Source organism: Telopea speciosissima, chromosome 2 (genome assembly GCF_018873765.1).
Source record: "Telopea speciosissima isolate NSW1024214 ecotype Mountain lineage chromosome 2, Tspe_v1, whole genome shotgun sequence".
Classification (NCBI taxonomy): Eukaryota; Viridiplantae; Streptophyta; class Magnoliopsida; order Proteales; family Proteaceae; genus Telopea; species Telopea speciosissima.
This window is the reverse complement of record NC_057917.1, coordinates 68,506,904-68,529,170: the sequence shown is the minus strand read 5'-3', so window position 1 is coordinate 68,529,170 and position 22,267 is coordinate 68,506,904. Positions and strand designations below refer to the sequence as shown.

Here is a 22,267-nt window from a genome sequence, read left to right as displayed (position 1 = left end):
TTTCCTCCTCCAAGGACTCTCCAACCACAGTCCTTGTCACCTCCTCATCCAGCAATATTCCTCCTTTGGCCCCAAACCCTTTAAGTTCTTAGACATGTGGACATCCCATCATCTCTATCTCCCTACCATTCTTAAAGCTTGGAGTTCCCCCGTCCATTGCCCCTCCCTTCCCCTCGTGGCCTTCGCCAAGAAGCTCCGGCTCACCAAATCTGGCCTCAAAATCTGGAGCTCTGCCACCTTTGGGAATCTCCCCTCCCGGGTCTCTTCCTGCCGTTCCGACCTTGCCTCCGTGCAATCTCGTCTTCATCTGGATTCGCTTAGCCTTCTGCTGGCTGAGGAGGAGAGAAAGCTTTCTGATGAGCTCTCTTCCCTTTCCTCCTTAGAAGAAAGCTTTCTTTGCCAGAAATCACGTACCAAATGGCTTGAGCTTGGTGATTCCAACTCGGCCTTCTTCCACTGTTCGCTGAAAACCAGGTTGAGCTACAACTCCATCACCCTACTCATTGCTCATGATGGATCCCCTCTTTCCTTTGTCCTCGATATTAAGACCGAGGCCGCTTCCTTTTTCACCTCTCTCTTCAACCCTCACCTCCCCCCTTCCTCCTGGCCTCATTAACAAATTTATCCCTTCCTCCTTGGCTAACTCTCTTCTTGCCATCCCTTCTGATGATGAGATTACTAAGGCTATCTTGTCCTATAAATCTAATAAGGCCCCCGGTCCTGATGGCTTCAGCATGGGATTTTTTCTTAGCTGTTGGGACCATCTCAAGGATGATCTCATCAAAGCCATCCGCAGCTTTTTCTTCAACCCCAACCAGCTTGCCCAGGTCAATCAAACCTTTCTCTGCCTCATCCCTAAACAAGATAGAGCTTCCTCTCTTTCTGACTTTAGACCTATTTCTCTCTGCAATCTCCTCTACAAGTTCATTGCCAAAATCCTGACAAACAGAATCAAGCTTGTCATCCCTTCCTTGGTCAGTCCCAACCAATCTGCCTTCATCGCTGGTAGAAGCATTGCGGATAACATTATCCTTTGCTTTGAGATTGTGCGTGGCTTTGACCGAAAATCCCACTCTCCCGCAACGCTAATGAAGATTGACCTTCACAAAGCTTTTGATTCCCTCAGATGGGACTTCATCTGTGATGTGCTCTCCCAGATGGGTTTTCCACCCGCTTTCATTCGTTGGATCCATGCCTGCATATCCACCCCCTCTTCTCGGTTATTGTGAATGGCTCCCCCGCCGCCTTTGTCCAATCCAAAGTTGGAATTCGTCAGGGATGCCCGCTTTCTCCCTTTCTCTTCTCTCTAGCCCTAGAAGTCCTTTCGAGAAGCATCCAAGCCAAAATCGATCTTCACCTTATCTCCCCGCTTCCCAAATGCAAGCATCTTAACCTCACCCACTTGGCCTTTGCAGACGATCTTATGATCTTCTCCAAAGCTTCCCCCTCTTCCATCTCTGCTATCATGTCTTCCCTTAACCTCTTCGAGAGTCTCTCTGGCCTCTGTATTAACCTCCTTAAATCCAAACTCTTCCTCTCTGGTGTCTCGACCCTCGACAGAGACTACCTCCTCCGTCTCACAGGCTTTTCTCTTGGCACCCTTCCAGTGAAATACCTGGGTCTTCCCCTTATCCCTGCTAGACTTTCTAGTCATCATTGCACCCCCAGGCTTGACAATATTCGCAAGCGTCTCCAAATCTGGAAGGGTAGACTTCTATCCTATGCTGGTAAGCTCGAATGCATTAGATCGGTGCTCCATTCTTCTTACATCTATTGGTGTGGCATCTTTGCCCTTCCTAAAGCCACCATCAAAGCTATGGAATCCTTTTTTTGTGCTTTCCTCTGGAAAGGGAAAGAATCCTCCAGATTCCTCCACCCTGTCAGCTGGAAATCCGTCTGCCTCCCTAAATCTGAAGGAGGCCTTGGCATTCGCCGGATCCGTGACTCCAATACCGCGTGTATTTTGAAGCTTATTTGGAAAATCTCCTCTAAGCACGACTCCATTTGGGTTCATTGGGTTTACTCCCACTTCCTCAATAATGACTCCATTTGGACAGTCTCCATCCCTACGGATTCATCTTGGATCTGGCGCAAGATCCTCCTTCTCCGCCCTCTGGCTTTTACAGCCATTTCCTCTTCTATCGCCGATGGGTCCTCCATCTCCCTTTGGCTCGACTCCTGGCATTCCAATGGTGTTCTCTACAACTTCATTGGAGCCAGAGCAATTTACTCCTCCGGCATTCCCAAGTCTGCCCCCCTTTCCTCGATCATCTCTCATGGATCTTGGTCCCCCGTTCCCTTATCCCCCTCTCCCTCTCCCTGATCTGGAATTCTCTCCCCCCCTCCCCCCGTCCCCCCCTGCTCATGCGGACAAGGTTATTTGGCTCCCCACCACTAACGGCCTCTTCAGCTTTAGATTTGTCTGGAACCTATTTAGATCCCAAGCCCCTACTGTCCTATGGCATAAGTTAGTCTGGTTCAAAGGCCACATCCCTCGACATAGCTTCCTTGCTTGGAGAACCCTTAACCTTTGCCTCCCAACCTAAGCCTTCCTCTCTTACCGCAGAATCCCTGTCCCCCTTTCTTGCATTTTCTGTTGGAATGGTTTGGAAGACATCGACCACCTTTTTTTTGCTTGCCCCTTTACCTCTACCATTTGGAAAAAAGCCCTTTTGTTTATCTGGCCTTGTAGCAGGAGACATCTCCCATTCGCTGGAGAGTGGCTATGGCTGGTCATGACTTACCCTGGCTGCACGATCTGTGACACTATTGGCAAGCTTGTGTTTGGCGCTACTCTTTATCACATTTGGATGGAGAGGAACCTTAGGAGATGGACCTCCAACTCTCGCTCTTTCGACTTGATTTGGAAAGCCATCTTCTGGGATGTCTCCACAAAGCTTAGTTTTCTGCCTCGCAAGGATTTTTTGAATTCCCCAAGGAACAGGCATATTGTTGTATCTTGGGGTTTAGATAGTGCTCTTTTATGTCCCCATTCCCACCCTTAATTGGACCAGGGGTCTGCCTTCCCCCCCCTCCTCTCCCTTTCGCCCCTCTTGGGCTTTGGTAATATAATTTTTTATTCACCAAAAAAAAAAGTATCAACAGTTTCGGTCAGAGGTGAGATGAGCTCCCCTCCCCCCCTTCTTGTGCGATTTCTTCTTCTCTACCTCCCTGCAACTCTGAGACCTCTCAGAATCTTCCCCCTTCCCTAATCAGCCCTCCACTAATCTCCCCCTCCCCTTTCTCCGTCATCCCCTCTACCCCAGGTTACCCATCCTCCGTCTGACCCTAAACCTTGGACCTCTCTCTTCTTTTGATCCTCTTCTACTTCTCGTTCTGGTCTCTCCCTGCATGTTGTCAAACCCTCTACTGAAGGTTCCTCAAAGGTTGCCCTCTGTCCTCATGAACTAATCTCCCCAGAAATTGCAAAATGGAAATCATGTTTGGTTGGCCATTTCCTTGGCCCCAGACCTTCTTTTAATATTGTAAAATCTTCAGTGACCAAACAATGGAAAGCTCAAGTTTCAATGGAAACATAGCTGCTCGATAATGGAGTGTTTATCTTCAAGTTATTTTGTGAGGACGCTAAGGCTCGTGCCGTTGAAGGAGCTCCTTGGCTTGTTGGTAACAAACCCATCTTTCTCCGTCAGTGGGATCCTTATCTGCAACTCCACAAGGTCGACTTCAGCTCCATCCCTCTGTGGGTTACACTTCCAGGTCTGCCGCTCAATTACTGGAGTTCAGAATGTCTATGTATCATTGGATTTCCACTCTATTCCGATGTGAGCACTAAAAAGATGGATCGTCCCACCTACGCAAGGATCTGTGTCGACATCTCTGCCAACTCCCCACCCCCCTCAGTCATCTCTATTGTTGAAGATGATGGGTTCTCCTTTGAACAACCCATCCGGTACAATTGGTTCCCCCCACAGTGCATCTACTGTAAAAATTTTGGCCACCACTCCAACTCCTGCTCCGGTATCATCTGAAGAGCATACACCACAGTACCTCGTCATGGATGTTCTTGGTTAATTCATCCATGGTAAGCACAAACAGATAAGGGCTCAGGATTTATGGTCCAAAATGCACTAAAACCTGAAATGAAAATGTACACCATTTCAGCACCTTGTTTTTTAAAGTTAAAAAAATTGAGAGTCTCTATTTTTTTCTCAAGGATGCCTGCTTTCTTCTAGCAGAATGGTCAACTCTAATTTGTTTGCTTTATTATTTCTATTCTATTTTTTCAGTGCACTGTAAGTTTACCATGCTTAGTTTTCAACGAATGCCTGCTTTCCATGTGATTTTTCTTTGTTGTAATCTTATTATATGGCTAATGGCTTTTCTAGTACATATTAGCATATGGACTCAACCCACTTGCATTTGGTTCTCATTCCAGCGATGAAAATGTTGCAGCAGCTTCTATGGATGCCATAAAGAATTTGGCTAGTTCTCCTGAGGGCATGGTAAACATTAAGTAAAACTTTTGCTCTATGAGGTTAGAGCTTATTTTATACTATAGTGATCAACAAACTACAAGGTAACCTCTGAAATAACGAATGCGCCATCATTTTGCCAAATTTTTATAGGATATCATCTTTCCAGCTAATAACGATGAAGATACACACCTCAGAAATTTAGCAGCTCGTTCTTCATCAGTGGTATGGTGATTGATGCCTTTTAATCTTCAACTAATTCTGATTGTAATGCTCTGACAATTTTGATTTGAGTTAATATTCTCGCACTCTTCTTTTTCTTAGGTTCAATAAAGGATATTATTTCTTTTAACATTTTTTTAATGATTTGAATACCCTGTTCCCTTAAGTTTGAAATTTGATATTGCATACATGAAGTATTATTAAGATGGTTGCTCTTGAAGCTGAAATATTTTAACAACAAATAAAACTGTACATCTTTGTTTGTACTTCTTATAATTGCTATAGGAGTACCTTTCATCTTCAGTCTCAAGTTTTCATCATGTGATAATAGAAGGAGATCAGTCAATTTAATCAGTTAGAAATTTAGATGCATTATTTAGCTAGTGGCCAACATTTTTTCTCTCATCTTATTGGGTTCTACAGGCATCTTGCTTCTTATATGAAGTCCTCATTCCTATGAAAGCATAGATCTGTCAATGAAGTGGCAGTTGACCCTCTAAGGAGGGAGTCTTTAGACTTCCGGATTTGTTATGGTCTTGTACAGCTTTTAATTCTAGTCTTTTATTGTTAAATTGTGGTCTTATACACCTCTTCATGTGGAAGCCAGAAAGTTATTTAATATAGTTCCTATGTAAGTCATAGTGAGCTATGTTTGACCAAGAAAAAGGGGGGAAAAATTGAGCTGTGGCCGTCTTTTTGCTCATATGTGCTTCATTTAACTTGCAACTTCTATCTGTTTGATGTTAAACTCCTATTTTCTTTACTTTATGAACACATTTCAGGGACGCATTCGGGTGTTGGCTTTGATAGTTAAATTATTCTCCATTTCTAGTTCTGTGGCATCAGCAGTTTGCAATTTAAATCTCCTTAGTTTATTAGAGGCAGAAATCAGCAACCAAAATGACATGCTTATGACATTGAGTGTTTTAGAGCTCATCTATGAGGTAAGGCTTAAATTATTAACATTCATTTATCCAAGAGTTTTCTTCTTTTCCCACATAACATGCTTTTTTCCCCCGAGAATTGACTCCAGTTTGTTCAGTACAAAGAATGAATATCTTAATTACATAGTTGTCAAGGCGTCGCCTAGGCGACAGAGGCACCGAGGCATGTGGGCTCCCTTTGCTGGAAGGGCGCCTTCTTGGTGTCGCCTTGACGTCCAGACCCCCTCCAACGCCTTGGTTGCCTAGATTCTGTGACAGCTATGCTTCATTATATAGTTACATTTTGATATTGTAAACAGCCTTGAGAGTGAATGCTTGAATGATCAAAATCGATCATCCAGGCACTTTATTTATAATAACCAGAATTACAACTAGTCAAAGTAGAAGTAGGAATGCCACCTCAGCCTAATCCTATTAGGAATTTCTATTCCAACTAGGAATACCAAAATAGAGATCGGCTGAGGGGAAAAAACATAAAAAGAGAGAAAACTGGAAAAGATAAATTGCAATATAACTAGGACTAAATTACCCCTATCGGGTAAAGTAGCCTATTTTAACACTCCCCCTCAAGTTGGAGCATAAATATCAACCATGCCCAACTTGACTAGAATAGGATGAAAAACCTTCCCACTTAAGCCTTTAGTAAACGCATCAGCGAGCTGGTCAGCAGATTGCACAAAAGGAACACACACCAGCCCTCCTTCCAACTTCTCTTTAATAAAATGCCTGTCAATCTCCACATGCTTGGTACGATCGTGCTGAACAGGGTTGTGAGCAATTCTAATAGCAGCCTTGTTGTCACAATATAACATCATGGGAAGATGAACAGGAGTACCAATATCTTGTAATAAACCTTTGAGCCATAACATCTCACAAATACCTTGTGCCATAGCACGAAACTCAGCTTCAGCACTAGACCTTGCCACTACGTTCTGCTTTTTACTACGCCATGTAACAAGGTTGCCACCAACAAATGAGCAATAGCCAGAAATGGACTTTCTATCAGAGGAACCAGCCCAATCTGCATCAGTATATGCTTCAACACGAAGATGGCCATTCGGAGACAAAAGAATTCTTTTTCCCGGTGCTGACTTTAAATACCGAAGGATCCAGATAACAACATCCATGTGAGAGGAATGCGGATCATGCATGAACTAACTGACCATACTTACAGATACTGCTATGTCAGGTCTTGTATGAGATAGATAAATAAGCTTACCAACCAATCTTTAATAGCGACCTTTGTCGACCAGTGTTCCCTCCTTTTCTTTAAGTCTGGTAGTAGCATCCATAGGTGTATCAGAAGGATGACACCCTAGCATCCCAGTCTCGGTCAATAAATCTAGGATGTACTTCCTTTGAGAAAGAAATATGCCTTTAGAAGACCGAGCAACTTCTATCCCTAGAAAGTACTTTATGTTTCCCAGATCCTTTATTTCAAATTCTTGCCCAAGGTAAGTCTTTAGCTGGGTGATCTCATGATTGTCATTTCCGGTCACCACAATATCATCCATATAAACTATGAGGAGGGTTACCTTTTCACCATTCTTCTTGATAAACAGGGTATGATCAGCATTGCTCTGCTTATAACCCACAGAGACCATTGCCTTGTGAAATCATCCAAACCAAGCTTGGGGGGACTGTTTCAGTCCGTATAAAGCACGCTTCACTTTACAAACTTTCCCACTGGTTTTATCACTAGAGAAACTTGGTGGAACGTCCATATATACTTCCTCGTCAAGTTCTCCATGGAGGAAGGCATTCTTCACATCTAATTGTTGTAATTCCCAGCCCAGATTTACTGCACAAGAAAGTAGCACTCTGACAGTGTTTAGCTTTGCAACTGGTGCAAAAGTCTCATGATAATCGATCCCATAAGTTTGAGTAAATCCCTTTGCAACCAAACGTGCTTTGTATCAATCCACAGTGCCATCTACCTTCTGTTTCACCACAAACACCCATTTACATCCAACTGGTTTCTTTCCTAGAGGAAGAACCACAAGCTCCCATGTATCATTCTTTTTTAAGGCTTGCATTTCTTCCATCATTGCTGCTTTCCACTTTCCATCTGTAAAAGCTTCCTGCCAATTTTGGGGAATACTAACAAAAGAAAGAGAAGAGACAAATATACGAAAGGATGGAGAAAGGGAATCATAAGAGACTACATGAGAAATAAGATGCTGGGTACAAGCCTGAATACCTTTGCGATGAGCAATAGGTAAATCAGGAGAAGAAGGAGAAGATATGTTACCTGGAGATTGATCTGGTTTCAGGGCCGACAACTGTGGTGGTGCTGGTGCTGCAGTGGATGGGAGCTGCTTGTATTGGGAATGTCCCCTGTGATAGGTTTTGAGATTGGAGTCGTTAATTTTCTTCTGAAATTCCCTAATGGTTTGTTGGACTGGAGTCATCTCCCCCTGAAGGGAATTGTCACCAATAGGATTTTCAACATCTTCTAAGTTCTCCCCCTGGGGAAAATCCGGTCGGGCACCTGCAGAGGGAAGAGGGGTGGAAGCAATAGTCGGTTGAGGGGCAGGATCAATAGGTGGTTGGACCCGGGTCTGGGTCTGTACCGGAAGGTCAACCATCACATCTTCACTGAAAGTCTCCCCCTGAAGAGGTGTGGATTGATAATAGGAGAGAGTTTCATGAAAGACAACATCCATACTGGTGAAGGTACGACGTGTAGGAGGATGGTAACACTTATATCCCTTTTGGGATGGAGAATATCCCAAGAAAATACAACGGACCCCATGTGGTTCGAGCTTGCCAGGAGAGCAGGTATCCCGAACATAACAGACACAACCAAAAACTTTAGGTGGGACGACAAAGGAGGAAGAACCCTGCAGTAAAGAGGCAGGGGTGTCAGAGTCAAGGACTCGGGTAGGGAGCCTATTGATGAGATAGGCAGCAGTCAGGACAGCATCTCCCCAATATTGGGGAGGGACAGAATGGGCAAACATAATAGCCCGAGTCACCTCAAGGAGGTGGCGATTTTTCCTTTCAGCCACACCATTTTGAGCTGGGGTATCGACACAACTGGTTTGATGGAGTATACCATGGGCAGCAAGGTAGTGTTGGAACTGACCATCCATGTATTCTTTACCATTGTCACTCCTCAATATTTTGAGAGTGACATTGTATTGGGTTTGAATCATCTTATGAAAATTTTGAAAACAAGAAAAAACTTCACTTTTGTTGTGCATTAAATAGACCCACGTACTCCTAGAATAACAATCAATAAAAGAAACAAACCAACGATGGCCTTTGAGAGATGGTTTTCAGCTAGGACCCCAAACATCAGAATGAATAAGATTAAAAGGGGAAGAACTTCTTTTATTAGAAATGGAATAAGTAGAACGATGTTGTTTAGCCAAAACACAGGCTTCACAAAAAAAATCGTTTCTATGACATTCTTTAGCTAATGCTAGAAATAAAAGGGATAATGTTCCTAAAGGGTTATGCCATTGTTGAAGTTCAGAAGAAACTAACGTGCTTTGATGTATAGGAGAAGCCAAAGGTGGTGGTGAAGTAGGACTCCCATTATCAAGCAGGTACAATCCACCATGCATCTTACCACATCTAATCATCGCCCCCGTTGCCAGATCCTAAAACACACAGTGAGAAAGAAAAAAAGTGACTTTGCAATTTAAATCACGGGTAAGACTACTGATGGAAAGAAGATTAGTGGTAAATTTAGGAATATGTAAAACAGAGGATAAAGGTAAGGAAGGAGTGCAACTGATAGAGCCCTTCCCAGAGATAGAAGAGAGAGAGCCATCAGCCACCCGTACTTTATCTTTACCAGATGTAGGAGAGTAACGAGTAAAGAGGCTGGAGGATCCAGTCATATGATCAGTGGCACCGGAGTCTATGATCCAGGGAGAGGAGACTACCGATGCACAATGACCAGCAAAAGAAATACCTGAGTGGGGTAAATGTGAACCTGGAGGAGTGGAAGAACTGGCAGGTGTTGATGTAGTAGAAGCAGCAGAAGCCTGTAACATACGACGGAAAGCCTGAAGTTCATCCTTGGATAGTCCAGTGTCAGTAGGAGGAGCAGGAGTGACAGCCTAGTATGATTAGCTTTGTTTTTCGATTTCTGAGCAGCACATTTAGCATCAAAGTCGGCTGGTTTGCCATGTATCTTCCAACAGGTGGCCTTAGTGTGCCATAATCTGCCACAATGTTCACATTTAACTGCTGCTTTTTCAGATCTAGAAGTGTCAGCAACCGAAGGAGTAGAACCTGCCCCAGTGTGTAAAGCTGCTCAATCAAGAGGTGTAGTGTTAAGCATTGCTGTCCGTCGGCGATCTTCACTATTAACCAAGGCATAGGACTGTTCCAATGTAGGGAAAGGATCCTTGCCTAGAATCTGAACCCTAATTGGGTCGTATTCCACATTAAGGCCAGCCAAGAAATCATAAACCCTAATTTTATCGACATGCTTTCTGTAGGCAGCAATGTCAGTGGCATTAGTGGGCTAATAATCAGAGTAATGATCAATTTCTTGCCAGCACTTGCGGAGTTCAGCATAGTATTGAGGGATGGATAAATCATTCTGCTTGGTGTCATCGATTTTTTTCCTTAATTCATAGACTTGAGCATCATTCCCTACCTGTGAATAGGTGTCTTTGGCAGCCTTCCATAGCTGGGCAGCAGTGTCTAGGAGAAGGTAGCCCGGTGCAATTGAAGAATGCATAGAATGAATAAGATATGACATGACCATGGAGTCAGTAGATAACCATTTAGTCTGAGCAGCTCCTTCTTCAGTAGGGATAGGAGTAGTGCCTGTAAGGTGTCCTATGTAGCCATGGCCAACAATAGTAAGGTAAGTGGATCTGGACCACATTAGATAATTTGTCCCATCTAGTTTGGTGGGAGAAGCAAAAGGAAGATACTCTGGTCGAGAAGATCCATCAGAGTCAGCTGAAGTGATGTCCGACATCTTGTAAGTGTAGAAGATACGGGTTTTAAAAATCCCACAAATTTAGCCGTAAAAAATAGCTCAAACTAGGATCGAATTCCCTGCAGGTGGTAGGGAATAAGCCCTCAAAAAATCAGAACCTTTTGATGATGGAATAAGAAACCCTAAATTTGAAAAAATTTAGGAATAGCTGAATGTAAATCAATCGCAGGTTTGAATCTGATGTAGTTTGGATTCAAAGCTGCAATCTGAAAGTAAAGGAGGTGCAGATTAATAAGGGCAGGGATCAATCTCCAAAAAAAACACAGAAATCCAGCTTAAGAAGGAAGCAGCTCGATCTCCAAGGTTGGAGGAAACCTGCGGCAGATCTGATCACACCCAAGTTTGTATAATCTTCAGTGAGGTGTCATTGAGGACAGCAGCTAAATCTTCATTGGATCACCTCAAAGTTGCTGCCCTGAGTGAGATAGAGAGTCCGAGAGTGGTGGAGATGCAGAAAACCATAAGCCGAGAGAGTTTAGAGAGAAAAAAAACCAAAAAAATCGAGGGGCTGCTCTTTAGATCAGAGGTGGCTTTGATACCATGTAAACAGCCTTGAGAGTGAATGTTTGAATGATCAAAATCGATCATCCAGGCACTTTATTTGGTAATAACCAGAATTACAACTAGTCAAAGTAGAAGTAGGAATGCCACCTCAGTCTAATCCTATTAGGAATTCCTATTCCAACTAGGAATACCAAAATAGAGATCGGCTGAGGGGAAAAAACATAAAAAGAGAGAAAACTGGAAAAGATAAATCACAATATAACTAAGACTAAATTACCCCTATCGGGTAAAGTAGCCTATTTTAACAGATATATTGAATGATGGTCATGTAATAATGGTATTTATCTAATATCTGGCAAGCTTAAAAAAATGTCAGTATTGGATCATTTGGACCTATTGGTCTCTTCAGGGAAGGCAGCAATTAAGGATGGTGGGAACACTTGAAATCTCATATGAAAGCTAAAAAAGTGTGATGGATTCTAATGTACCTCCAGACCTAGCTTATGTTTCTTTTGCAATTTTAGTGCATCACTTCAAGTTTCTAAAATGATTTTGCATTTGAAATGCTATGTTCAATGCATGAAGCTGGCAGAAGTCCCACATGTTACCCAGTTCCTCTCAAGAACCACTCTTCTTCAGATACTGGCTATGATGATCAGGTTATTGTACATCATGCTATTGGTACTTCGTCATTTTCCCTCACTCTATTTTCTTTAACTTGTAAAACCTAAATTCCTTTTTATAATTTCATTTTTCAGCAACACATTGGTTGAATCAATTTTAAGATCAAGGGCAATTATGATAAGTGGAAGGATCCTTTCCAAGGAGGACATTTTCATGTCCGTTGATGAATCAAGTGAGAACTTTGCCTTGAGTCTTGAAGTTTCACTTTTGCAGAACATTTTAATGTTGGATAAACTAAGCAGAATGTTATGTCCACTTACGTGTCATGTTAGATGTTTTAGTTCTTTCATGTTCTTGATCAGTGGATCTATACGATAGGATGGTGCTAACAGATTTTGCTATTGTCTATAACAAACTTGAGGAGACTAAAGAAACAGTCCTATTTTCCCTTGAATAATTCTTTTCTTTAAGTTGAGTGATGTTTTCTCGCTCCGCTCGTGTGTGGCACTCCTTGCTAGTGGAGAGGCATACCGAAAAGATTTTTTTTTTTTTTTTCTTTTTGTGTAATCTTGTCGAACATTTGAGTGATTGTTTTGTAAGTATAAATTTGGAGTTTAATATTATGCTGAACCATATTTGATCCCTATTCATCTTGATGTTTTCCTTTGTTTTACTCATCCATAAAGAAACCTTCAAATCTCTTACTGGGGCTGTTGATCAATGTGATCTTGGTTTGAATAATCCAATTTGAATATATTCCAATTAAGGTGGGTTCAGGTATACCATGTTAACAGTTGGGTTAGATTATGTATAGTATGATATCATATCCTTCAACACTATTATGGTTTTGAGAAGTACATCACTTTTTCTTTTTTTAGTTATTATTATTATTATCATTTTCCATATATTCAGAATTAATATATGTTTTGGTTTTAAAAATATTCTCATCAGTTAACCTATCTGATTAGCATATTATTATGAACATGTTGATTTATCTCCATGGAGTGTATAACAACATTATGTAGTTCTTATGAAATCATATCCTTCACTTCGGGGCATTGACTCTTTGCATGTTAATCCATTCCATGCACCATATGTGGTATCGGTTGTAAATGATGAAATTCTACTATTATAACACACCACTTTTTGTTACAAGGTCTTAAGGGAAATAATATGTAACTGTAGTACTGTTGCTCGTGGATTGTAGCTGTTAAAACTGCTCTTTTGGCAATTGATGAAAGATTGAAGACATTGGAAAGTCAAGATGCAGATGAATGTGAGAGTGCTCTTGAAGCATTGGGTCAGATTGGTTCTTGTAAGTATGCCACTGATTATTGTAAGGGAATTAGCTGTGGAAAGCTGAAGCACTTATTTAATGAAATAATATGTTATCTTATGGGCTTCATCTTCTTGACTATTGTACCTGGTTCTGATCTCAGAGATCCTCTTTATGTCAAATTCATTTGGTGCAGTCACATCTCAAGTTTCAAAGGATGTCGAGTTACTACATGTGTTATTTCTGTCAATCTATTTTTTGAACTACTTTGGGAGGTCAACTATGCATTGGATGATTACTTTAGACTAGGTTTTACTTGTAAGTTTTTATATTGTTTTAGATACATTTGTAGAAAGTCAACTGGGGTATTCTTTTTCAGAATAAAATCATTAATGGAATGCACATTGGAGCCTCTATATGCTGAAGTGTCTTTTGTGGTTTTTTCTGTTTCTCATATCAGAAGAGACTAGAGAATATTTTCTAGTTCCCGGTTTTATGTTTAGCTTGCTTTTGGGCCTTATATACTACAGGATGCCTTTTCTTTATTCAGTCCTCACTTAGCAGGGGAAAGAATGATCTAGATTTCTTTAATTACTACTTAGCTACCGAGATGAATGACTATTAAGTATTACAATTAGCTCTTCACAGAAAGGAGTAAATTTTGTAAACCAGAGTATTGTTACATTTTGGCAATTCATCTCATACATTTCCCCCCCACAGATTCCCTCCCAATATTTCACAGCTTCTTTATGATTATGTTGGTTTTTCATTTCCTGATTTCTTTTAAAATTGCTACACTTGTTCCTGCAAATTAAATCTCCACTTATGTTATTATGATGTTTCTAGCAATTCATGGAGCTGCTTTGCTACTCTCAAGTTCATCACCTATTGCAAAACATGTTGTTGATGCAGCTTTTGACAGGCATGGACGAGGTAAACAGATGGTGAGCAGCTTTTCTCCTTTTTGATTTATTATCCATTAGTTTCTCCCATGTTGTCATTACTATCATTTCATTTATTTTATTGATCTTTGTACTTCCATATTTATGATAATCCTTAGTTGCAACATTGTTGATTCACAGATGGATTGTCCTCATGGTGCTACTTAATGCAGCCTACTAGTTGTAGAGAACCAATATCAGGATATATACATTTTTTTCATATTCAAATTGCTATTACATCACTTCTGCTATTGTAACCAAGGTTTAAAGTATCGGTATCGGGTATCGTATCGCCCGGGCGATTTTAAGAGACGTATCATATCGTATCGGAGATACGTATCGATCGGTGCAGAAACACATGAAAATGATCAAAACACACATGGAAATACAGTTTTGGACACAAAAAACAATATAAACAAGCATTATATGTCATATATCATGCATATACACTAAGAATTGTGAATAATGTATAACCTATTATAAAAGATGAGATTTCTTACATGCAGAATCACTCTATTGCCATGAAGAATGTCGGGGTGGATCAAACTAATGTCTGTAAGGGTCTTCAAGAATAAGAGCAACTAGGATGATGTTGTGTACTGACCAAACATAAGCACAATACTGCACCTTAAGGAAGCTATTTCGGTTTTGGGTGAAAAATGGTGGATTTGAGTTCAAATCTTTGCAAATGTATACAAAGCATGCATCTAATAGTTAGTTGAACCTATTCTCCTTGAATCATAGCAACAAAAAAAAAAAAAAAGGAACTAAAATACAAGATTTGAAGCAAAAGTTCAAGTTTTTTGAAAAAAAACTACCGTTCCCTTCAAGTGTTGAATATGTCTTGTATTCCAAGGATTCAAGTGTGATGTGGATCCGACCCGACCTGACATATTTTGTGGCACGACCCGAAGGGAGAAAAAGTTGAGATATGTATTGATACATTTAAAAACCGAAACAAACGGTAATATTAGTACATATCGACCATATCGTATCGCATCGACATGTATTGGTCGATACATATCGATACAATACATTTAAAAAAAAAGAGACGTATCGGTCAGTATCATATTGATACCGACTGATACGTATCAGCTGATACGATACGATACAGACCGATACTTTAAACCATGATTGTAACTATTCTGCTTTATTTGATTTAGTCAATCAGTTCTACCAGAAAGGTGCTTTTTATCATCATTTTGGCCCTTGTTTTACCCTGAATTTTAAGTGCATTTTGGAAACTGAAATAGTCCTCTTAATTGCTCACATGGTGCTTAAATAAGGTGGTATGGTAGAGGCAGATGTCTTGTCTTTCTTTCTTTTATCTGCTGTAAACTTAGATCTAACATGGGACCTCAATATTTTCACTGCATATGCCGTTGATTTGCCATCTACTATTAAATCATTACCTGACATACCCAACCAACAATGTGATGATATATTGAGAAGCAATGGGAATCACTATGACAGTGATTGGCATAACTTTCTTGACCATTTATTGGTACATTTTTATGGGTGTCATTGTTCTTCAAATTCTACTAATTCTTTATGTGGCAAATTATTCTGTGCTACCAAGCTGTTCTGCAGGTTTTCTTAGAATGTAGTGGATTAGTTTGTGTGTAAGAAATTAAGCATGATTATGTTTAGTATTCATTCTCTGTTTCTGTCCATAAGTACTTAAAAATAGCAACATGCAGGCTGCGTTACATGCTCTCGGAAGCATTGTAGGAGAAAATCGACCGGAGGACCACAAAATGCTAAATGATGATGTAGAAGAAAATCTGCGGCACTTGATCTATGAAACAGCAGCCAAGAGTCCAAAGATTACACCATCAGTTAGTATTTATCCTTGCTTGTTAATTGGTATAAACTTATGGTTATGCTTTTCTCTATATCCTACCTATCAAAAGAAAGTTGAAATTTTCTTCCATTGATCATGTGGGTAGAAAGATATGGCAGCAGTGACATATTGTGAGCTGCCTATAGTGTTTGCCTAGGTTGCATTTGACATCCTCAGCAAGTTGGCCTTTCTAATGTACATTTATTCTGAATCTACTTCGAGCTGACAAGACTGACATATGTACAACTGGTGTCGCAACCATGACTACTTGGTCACAACTTATGTTTGCTTCGTTCTTCACTTGTACATTGTGACCCAATTTAATTATACGTTTGGCAGGGTCTATTTCTATCAACTCTGCAGCAGGACTCGGAAATTCGTTTGGCGGTAAGAACCCATCATAATTTGTCTTTGTTATTGAGCTCATCCACATAAAACCTATCACATAGATGTGATAATCCCCCTCCCCTGGTTTTGGTGGCCATATGACCTATTCAGGTCCTGAAAATTGCAGGATTGCCTATTTAAGGCCCTATAAACATAATGGAACCCATAAATTTTAAAAAACCAACTCAAAATGGTAGTTTGACTTTTGACCTATGGTTGGTAGTATACGCTGTACATGTATAGTGATATGGCCTATCTCATACAATCTTTAGTACTAGAATACATGGAATTCATGTACAAAACCTAAATAAATCATACAAGCATGTGAAAAGACATGAACCACTAATTAAATCATACATCAAACACTATTTGTTACAAAGAGTCAAGTGTAAGTGTGTAACAAGTGTTGGGCCGGATCATCAAAACAACCATGTTGTTGTTGTTGAATCAAGCTTTGTTCTTCTTTTTACCTAAAACTGTTCTTGAGATGCAACACAGCTCCCTCTCTTGGTGTTGAAGCTTCAATCTTGAATCTCCAAGCTTTAATCTTCAGTTGAGATGAGATATGCCAAAAAAAAGCACCAAAACCCTCACCTCCAAGTGTATTTCCTTCACAGGAGAGCGAGAGAGGCGAGACAGAGGTGAGATTTCGAGTTGAGGTTGAAATCTCGCCGAGAGGGTGCCTTTATATAGCTTGGTTTGGTCCTGAGTCGAACCGAGAACAAGATATACCACGAGATCTTGCACAAATTTTGTATTGTCTACCGTCTCGTCTCGAAACTTCACAAAACCGAGATATAAATATATTCAGAAATGCTTAATTAGGGTTTCCCTGAAGTTTTGGGCAAAATATGGCCATTTGACCATCAAAATTGTCAAACGAAACTTGCAGCCAAAATGGTACAGGTTTCAGTAGAAATCTGATCGAAATCCGAAATATTTCAGTTTCACCAGACTTCTTGAACTAGGCTTCTAACCCAATAACATTTTAGAGCTTTTCATTGTTTCTTTCCAAATGCAAGGCCCAGGCTATCATCTCTATTATCCATTCCTTACTCCTAATGAGAAACTATGTGCATCATTTACATCTTCACCCTCCCCTCTTGATTTTGTTGCTCTTTTTCTTGCACCGAATTTGTTATGTACTTTTTCCTGGTTGCCATTTTTTTGATCATTTGCTTCCCTGCACTATAATTTCAAATAACATTCTCCTCCACATTGGCCTCAGTATTCAGTTGGAAGCATGGATCTTAGTTGCTTCTATTTAATTGTTTCCCCTGCTTGAGCTATACCTTTATGGTTTTTGTTCTCTTTTTCCCCTCAATTGCTTCTCCTTTTTATGCAATATCATCATTTTGGGGGCAGGTGTTTGTCAGGAAAACTTGAGTAATCTGTGGATGAAACAGAAGATATCAAGCTTAATTGTTGTATATGCTCCATGATAAAATCTGAAGGGTTGAAGGAATATACTACCAGATCAATAGCTCCTAGATTTCTAAGGCGTTATTTGTCTGATACAGTGTTACTTGGTTGTCGATCTTTTATCCAGAAGGTTTCACTGTGATGTTTCTTTTTGTGAACATTTTCAGGGTTATAGGTTAATAACTGGCCTGGTGGCTCGACCATGGTGCTTGATAGAGATTTGCTCGAAACAGGAGATCATAAGTATGGTGGCTGATGCGCATATTGAATCTGCAAAGAAGGGTTGGCTTTCTTATCATTTTTTCTATCACCATTTTTGCATGCCTAAAAGTTTCGGGTTGTTTATGGGATTAATGCTTATTTAATACAATTGTGTTAAAAAATATCCTCATGACATAAGACTTGTCAAATAAATGAAGTTATTCTTGCTCTCTCCAATATCTTTGTTCTTTTGAAATTAAATTGCAGCAATTATTTTTTATATCACCAACCAGAAATGTGAGGGTTTTTTTTTGTTGATTTGTTGGGGGGGGGGGGGGGAAAGCAAAGTTCATAATCTCTAAATTAATTGCTTTTATGGATGGTAGTGAATCACTTTTGGCCTAAAAAACTTGAGATGTGGACACATCTTTCTGTATGTAAACTTATTTTTCTTCCATAGGCAATCACCAAGGTGTGACTAGTTATCTTCCTCTTAATGCTGCTGGATATAGTTATGGTATTTTTTGTTTGTGAAGCAATTTCTCTCAAAAAAAAAAAAGAAGAAGAATTTGAAATGTCCATCAGTGTTGACAGGACTCTCTCTGTCTGACTTGTGGATACAGCCAGAAAAATGGCACAATATGTTGACAGATTTGGGCTCTCAGCCTGTTCTCAGCTAACCCAGCTCATTCAACTAAGCTTATCCCACTTCATTTGTTAAAGCACTCATGTCTCTGTTCACAAATTCAACCCAACTCATATTAGGCGTCCCTGTGTCCACATTATATCTCCAATTTGAGTCGCATAGCTCCTCATTAGTATGTTACTGGTACTAGTTATCACCTTTCTCGCATTTTCACCTATTGATTCTACTCATAAGAATCCTCACTCTTCATTCATAATCCTATACTTCTAATCTTGGCACCCATCCATCTCAACTTTTTATCTCTGTTAAAGGCATTCAGCTCACTCATATTTGCTTGTTTATAATAGTCTATACTGCTGTTTTAATGGTCCCAACCCCTCCTTGTTGTAGCAGTTTTAATGGAATGAGTGGTTCCCAGGACACACTGCAGAAGTAGATCATCACTCGCTTACATTCACCCAGGCCTCGTCTGAGGTTGACACTGATCTTTAGTGTTGCCTGTACACTAATACTGTTTTATATTTGGTTTTGTTATCTTTTCCCATATATCCCCAACATTGGAGTTTGTTCTATTGTTAACAATAGATGAGTAAATAAGTAAGAAAGTTCATAATACATCCATGAGAATGTTAAAAATTACCTAGTAAACAATGGGAAAGGCCGGGAACATTTCACTACTTACTTTATAGAAGTTTATTTTATCCTTGTGTATCTGTGTGTGTGGTTTTCGTATTGTGTCAATCAATTAAAAAAGGGCGTACCCAGTGCACAAGGCTCCCGCCATTGCGGGGTTTGGGGAGGATCATAATGTATGCAGCCTTACCCCGCTTCGCAGAGAGGCTGTTTCCAGATACTCGAACCTGTGACCACTTGGTTACAATGGAGTAACCTTACTGTTACACCAAGGTCCACCCTCTATTGTGTCAAACAATATTAGTAACAAAAGAAGTTTCAATTTTCAACCCTAATTTTTAATTCTACCAAGGAATTATGCATCTGCCATGTTTTATGCTTCTCTGATCAAGTTTGGAAAACTTCCAGGTATGGAAGCCCGATACAGTTGTTGCAAGGCTATTCACAAGGCTTTATTAGCTTCTAATAAACTCAGCAGTGATCCTGCTCTAACTGCAATAGCTTCAAAGGTATGGCTAAATCTTACAGATAAAGGATCCCTATGATAAGTTGTCATAAATTCTTCTACAACCAGGTCATGGAGATAAAGAGCTACTGTTAAAAGTGCTAGGATTCTTAAAGACTAAAAAGGATTTCTTTTCTCTGTTCAGGTGCAGGAAGCTGTTAGAAGGGGTCCTTATCTCACTAGAGAGCAGGCTGAAGCTCAGCCTGTTGTCGTGACAGCAGAAAGATTATAGATTCACGGCAAGAATTGTAGCAGATAAGGTTTTGTGGAGATTTGCTTTGGTAAGCCGTTGGTTCCTATTGTAGTATGTGAAACGATTTTCTGTATGGTTTATGTTTCGATGCAGTCGTATAAGAATCTAACATCATCCTCCCTGGATTAAATGAAGTTACATGGGGTTAAATCATTGCATTTAATACAACATTTAAATGGAGAAATTTGTAGTGGAATAGATCTCTCAATCTGTAGGAATCGAAATCCTAACCCGCTAATGAGGGAGCAGAGAGAAGATGATGCGTGGGATGAGAAAGGGTCTGTCAAAATCGCACAAGAGCAGTGTAATCTTGTTAGTAACAATTCTTCTCCTCACTGTTTATTTATATAAACCGAAACTCTATCTTTAGTAATCAATGTACTTCTCTCACTGTTTATATTTAGTTTAAGGAGGCAGCACCCTTATATAAACATGAGAAAGAAAACCGTTCAAATGCATTTTGTTCTAGAGCCACAATTTAGTCAAGTGTCTTCCTTAATCTTTATCCCAAAACTTTGGCAAAAATTCTGTATACAAAATTGCATAGGTTAATTTATCTATATTGACCTATGGACTCAGCATCCTTCCCTTTGGGGACAAGGAGAATGTGTGTGGTTTAGCTCTTTTAGAAGACATCCCAATTCAAAGAAAGGTTTCATAGCTGCACAGACATCTGGTACCATCGTGTCTCAGTAGGACTGGAAGAAGATTACAGGTGTTCACAGTATCTCTTCTTCCTTGTACAACCATCTGCCCCCTCGATACTTTAGTTTGATAGTTATGTTTCTGCTATGGTGTTGGAATGTGGTGGAGTGGAAAAACTTTATATTTTGTCTCCGGACTGTAGCCATTGCACTCTAGATTTATGATGCCAGTACATCTCCTGTTCTAAACATCTCTTTAAGCATTTCTGGGTTTCCGATTCATCTTCTGCAATCTTGGGGTAGCAATTCATATGTTGTTGTTGTACCTTCCGAAGCTTCTCCAAACATAATTGAATCTCCTCATCGGTATTAGATACAACTTTCCTCTTCGATTTGGCTAAATTTGATCTCACAACCATCACCTTTTTGAATATTCTAAACATCTCAGATCCTTGCATTGCAATATCCCAGCTCTTTGTAAGTGTCTCCTTGCAACCTAGGATATCTCTCCATCTAGCTTCGAACCTGAGTAGTTTTCTTCCTGTTGGTTTTGGAAATAGGGCATTATATCACCAAATAGTGTATGATCCGAGCTGTATGTTGGTTCATGAATAACTTCTGAATCTTGGAACTTCTCCTTTCATAATCTTTGTGTAAATGAAGTGCAACTCGCATCAATAAATTTCTAATTACCAAAAAATAATAATAATAACAGAAGGCTCTGTCAAGTCTCTCGGAATAAACCACCTCTCCATCGTGTCTATTGGACCAAGTAAATTGGGTGCCACTTAAATTCAATTCTATGAGAGCACATCCATCCACAGTTTCTGAAGACTGAGACTACTTTAGTCTGCCACCCTCCTTATCATGACCATATAAGGTTTCATTAAAGTCTCCCCTACTGTCAACCAGGAACATTGGATGGACCTGCCAAAAAACGGCCTGTCAGAAGTTTTTGGTGGTCCATAAGCCAATATCATTCGCCAAAACGATCAGCTGAGTCAGAGTGACACTGAACAATCCACCAATCTAAGGCTTTAACTACGTGAACTATAAGGATTGCCCAACGCCTTGACAATTCCAGCTTAGGATTTTCATAATATGACACGGGACCAAACATTTATTTATCCTGCATTTGCATTCTTCATGGGGTTTAGAAACTGAGCAACAGTAGATAGGCAAGATGCTCTTTTGGGTTGCAAAGGTAAGATATGGTGGAAGGGGGTTGGATGGTGATGGTGGAGGTGGGGGAGGGGGTGGAGGAGAGAGGCGGCTCTCTATTTAGAGGAAACACATCCTCATCAATTCTGTCCGAGAGCTCCCATTTTTTTTGGTAACAATAAAGGCGGGGCGGGGGTGAGGCTACTGGGCTTCTTTGTGGGTTTAAATAAAAAAGCATTTGGTGGGCTGGGCTACCCAGTAGGTTAAGTGGCTTAGATATCAAAGGATTAACCAAAAGTCTCATAGCTGAAGTGGGCTCATTTAATTTAGATTTTAAATGGGTAGAAATAGGCCTACCAACACATGGGCTTAACAAATATTCAAAGACTGAGAATACTTGGGTCGAACCAGTCTCAAGTTGGCTTGGTTCGCCCTTAGCGTAATTCATATGGTCCATTAGTGCCCGTTTGATTAATGAGGATTTTATGGGGTGGAAGAGTTGTATGAACTTTCCAACCCCAAAGGGATGTTAGCCAGATTTGGTATGAATTCTATTTCAAATTCGGATTGATTTCATGAAGTAGTCAATGAATAAATTTTTTGTCAAAAAATTGAAAATGTTTTGGTTTTCATTGGTTCGAAATATTTCAAGAATAAAA

General features: G+C 40.2%; 2 protein-coding genes across 2 annotated transcripts in view; both read left to right on the top strand.

Annotated features, from left to right (window-relative positions):
• LOC122652703 overlaps window positions 1-19,858 on the top strand; it is a 44,775-nt gene extending 24,917 nt beyond the window's left edge. The window contains exons 6-17 of the mRNA XM_043846519.1: window positions 4,397-4,463; window positions 4,587-4,658; window positions 5,438-5,599; window positions 11,658-11,731; window positions 11,831-11,928; window positions 12,904-13,011; window positions 13,819-13,916; window positions 15,614-15,751; window positions 16,096-16,143; window positions 17,733-17,847; window positions 19,454-19,554; window positions 19,696-19,858. Coding sequence (XP_043702454.1) covers window positions 4,397-4,463; window positions 4,587-4,658; window positions 5,438-5,599; window positions 11,658-11,731; window positions 11,831-11,928; window positions 12,904-13,011; window positions 13,819-13,916; window positions 15,614-15,751; window positions 16,096-16,143; window positions 17,733-17,847; window positions 19,454-19,554; window positions 19,696-19,782 — 1,168 coding nt within the window. The 3' untranslated portion in view covers window positions 19,783-19,858. The remainder of the gene's footprint in view (window positions 1-4,396; window positions 4,464-4,586; window positions 4,659-5,437; window positions 5,600-11,657; window positions 11,732-11,830; window positions 11,929-12,903; window positions 13,012-13,818; window positions 13,917-15,613; window positions 15,752-16,095; window positions 16,144-17,732; window positions 17,848-19,453; window positions 19,555-19,695) is intronic.
• The window catches only part of LOC122652705 (30S ribosomal protein S20, chloroplastic), a 31,299-nt gene continuing 17,308 nt past the window's right edge, over window positions 8,277-22,267 (top strand). The window contains exons 1-2 of the mRNA XM_043846521.1: window positions 8,277-8,282; window positions 9,366-9,375. The gene's annotated coding sequence lies outside the window, so the exon portion shown is untranslated. The remainder of the gene's footprint in view (window positions 8,283-9,365; window positions 9,376-22,267) is intronic.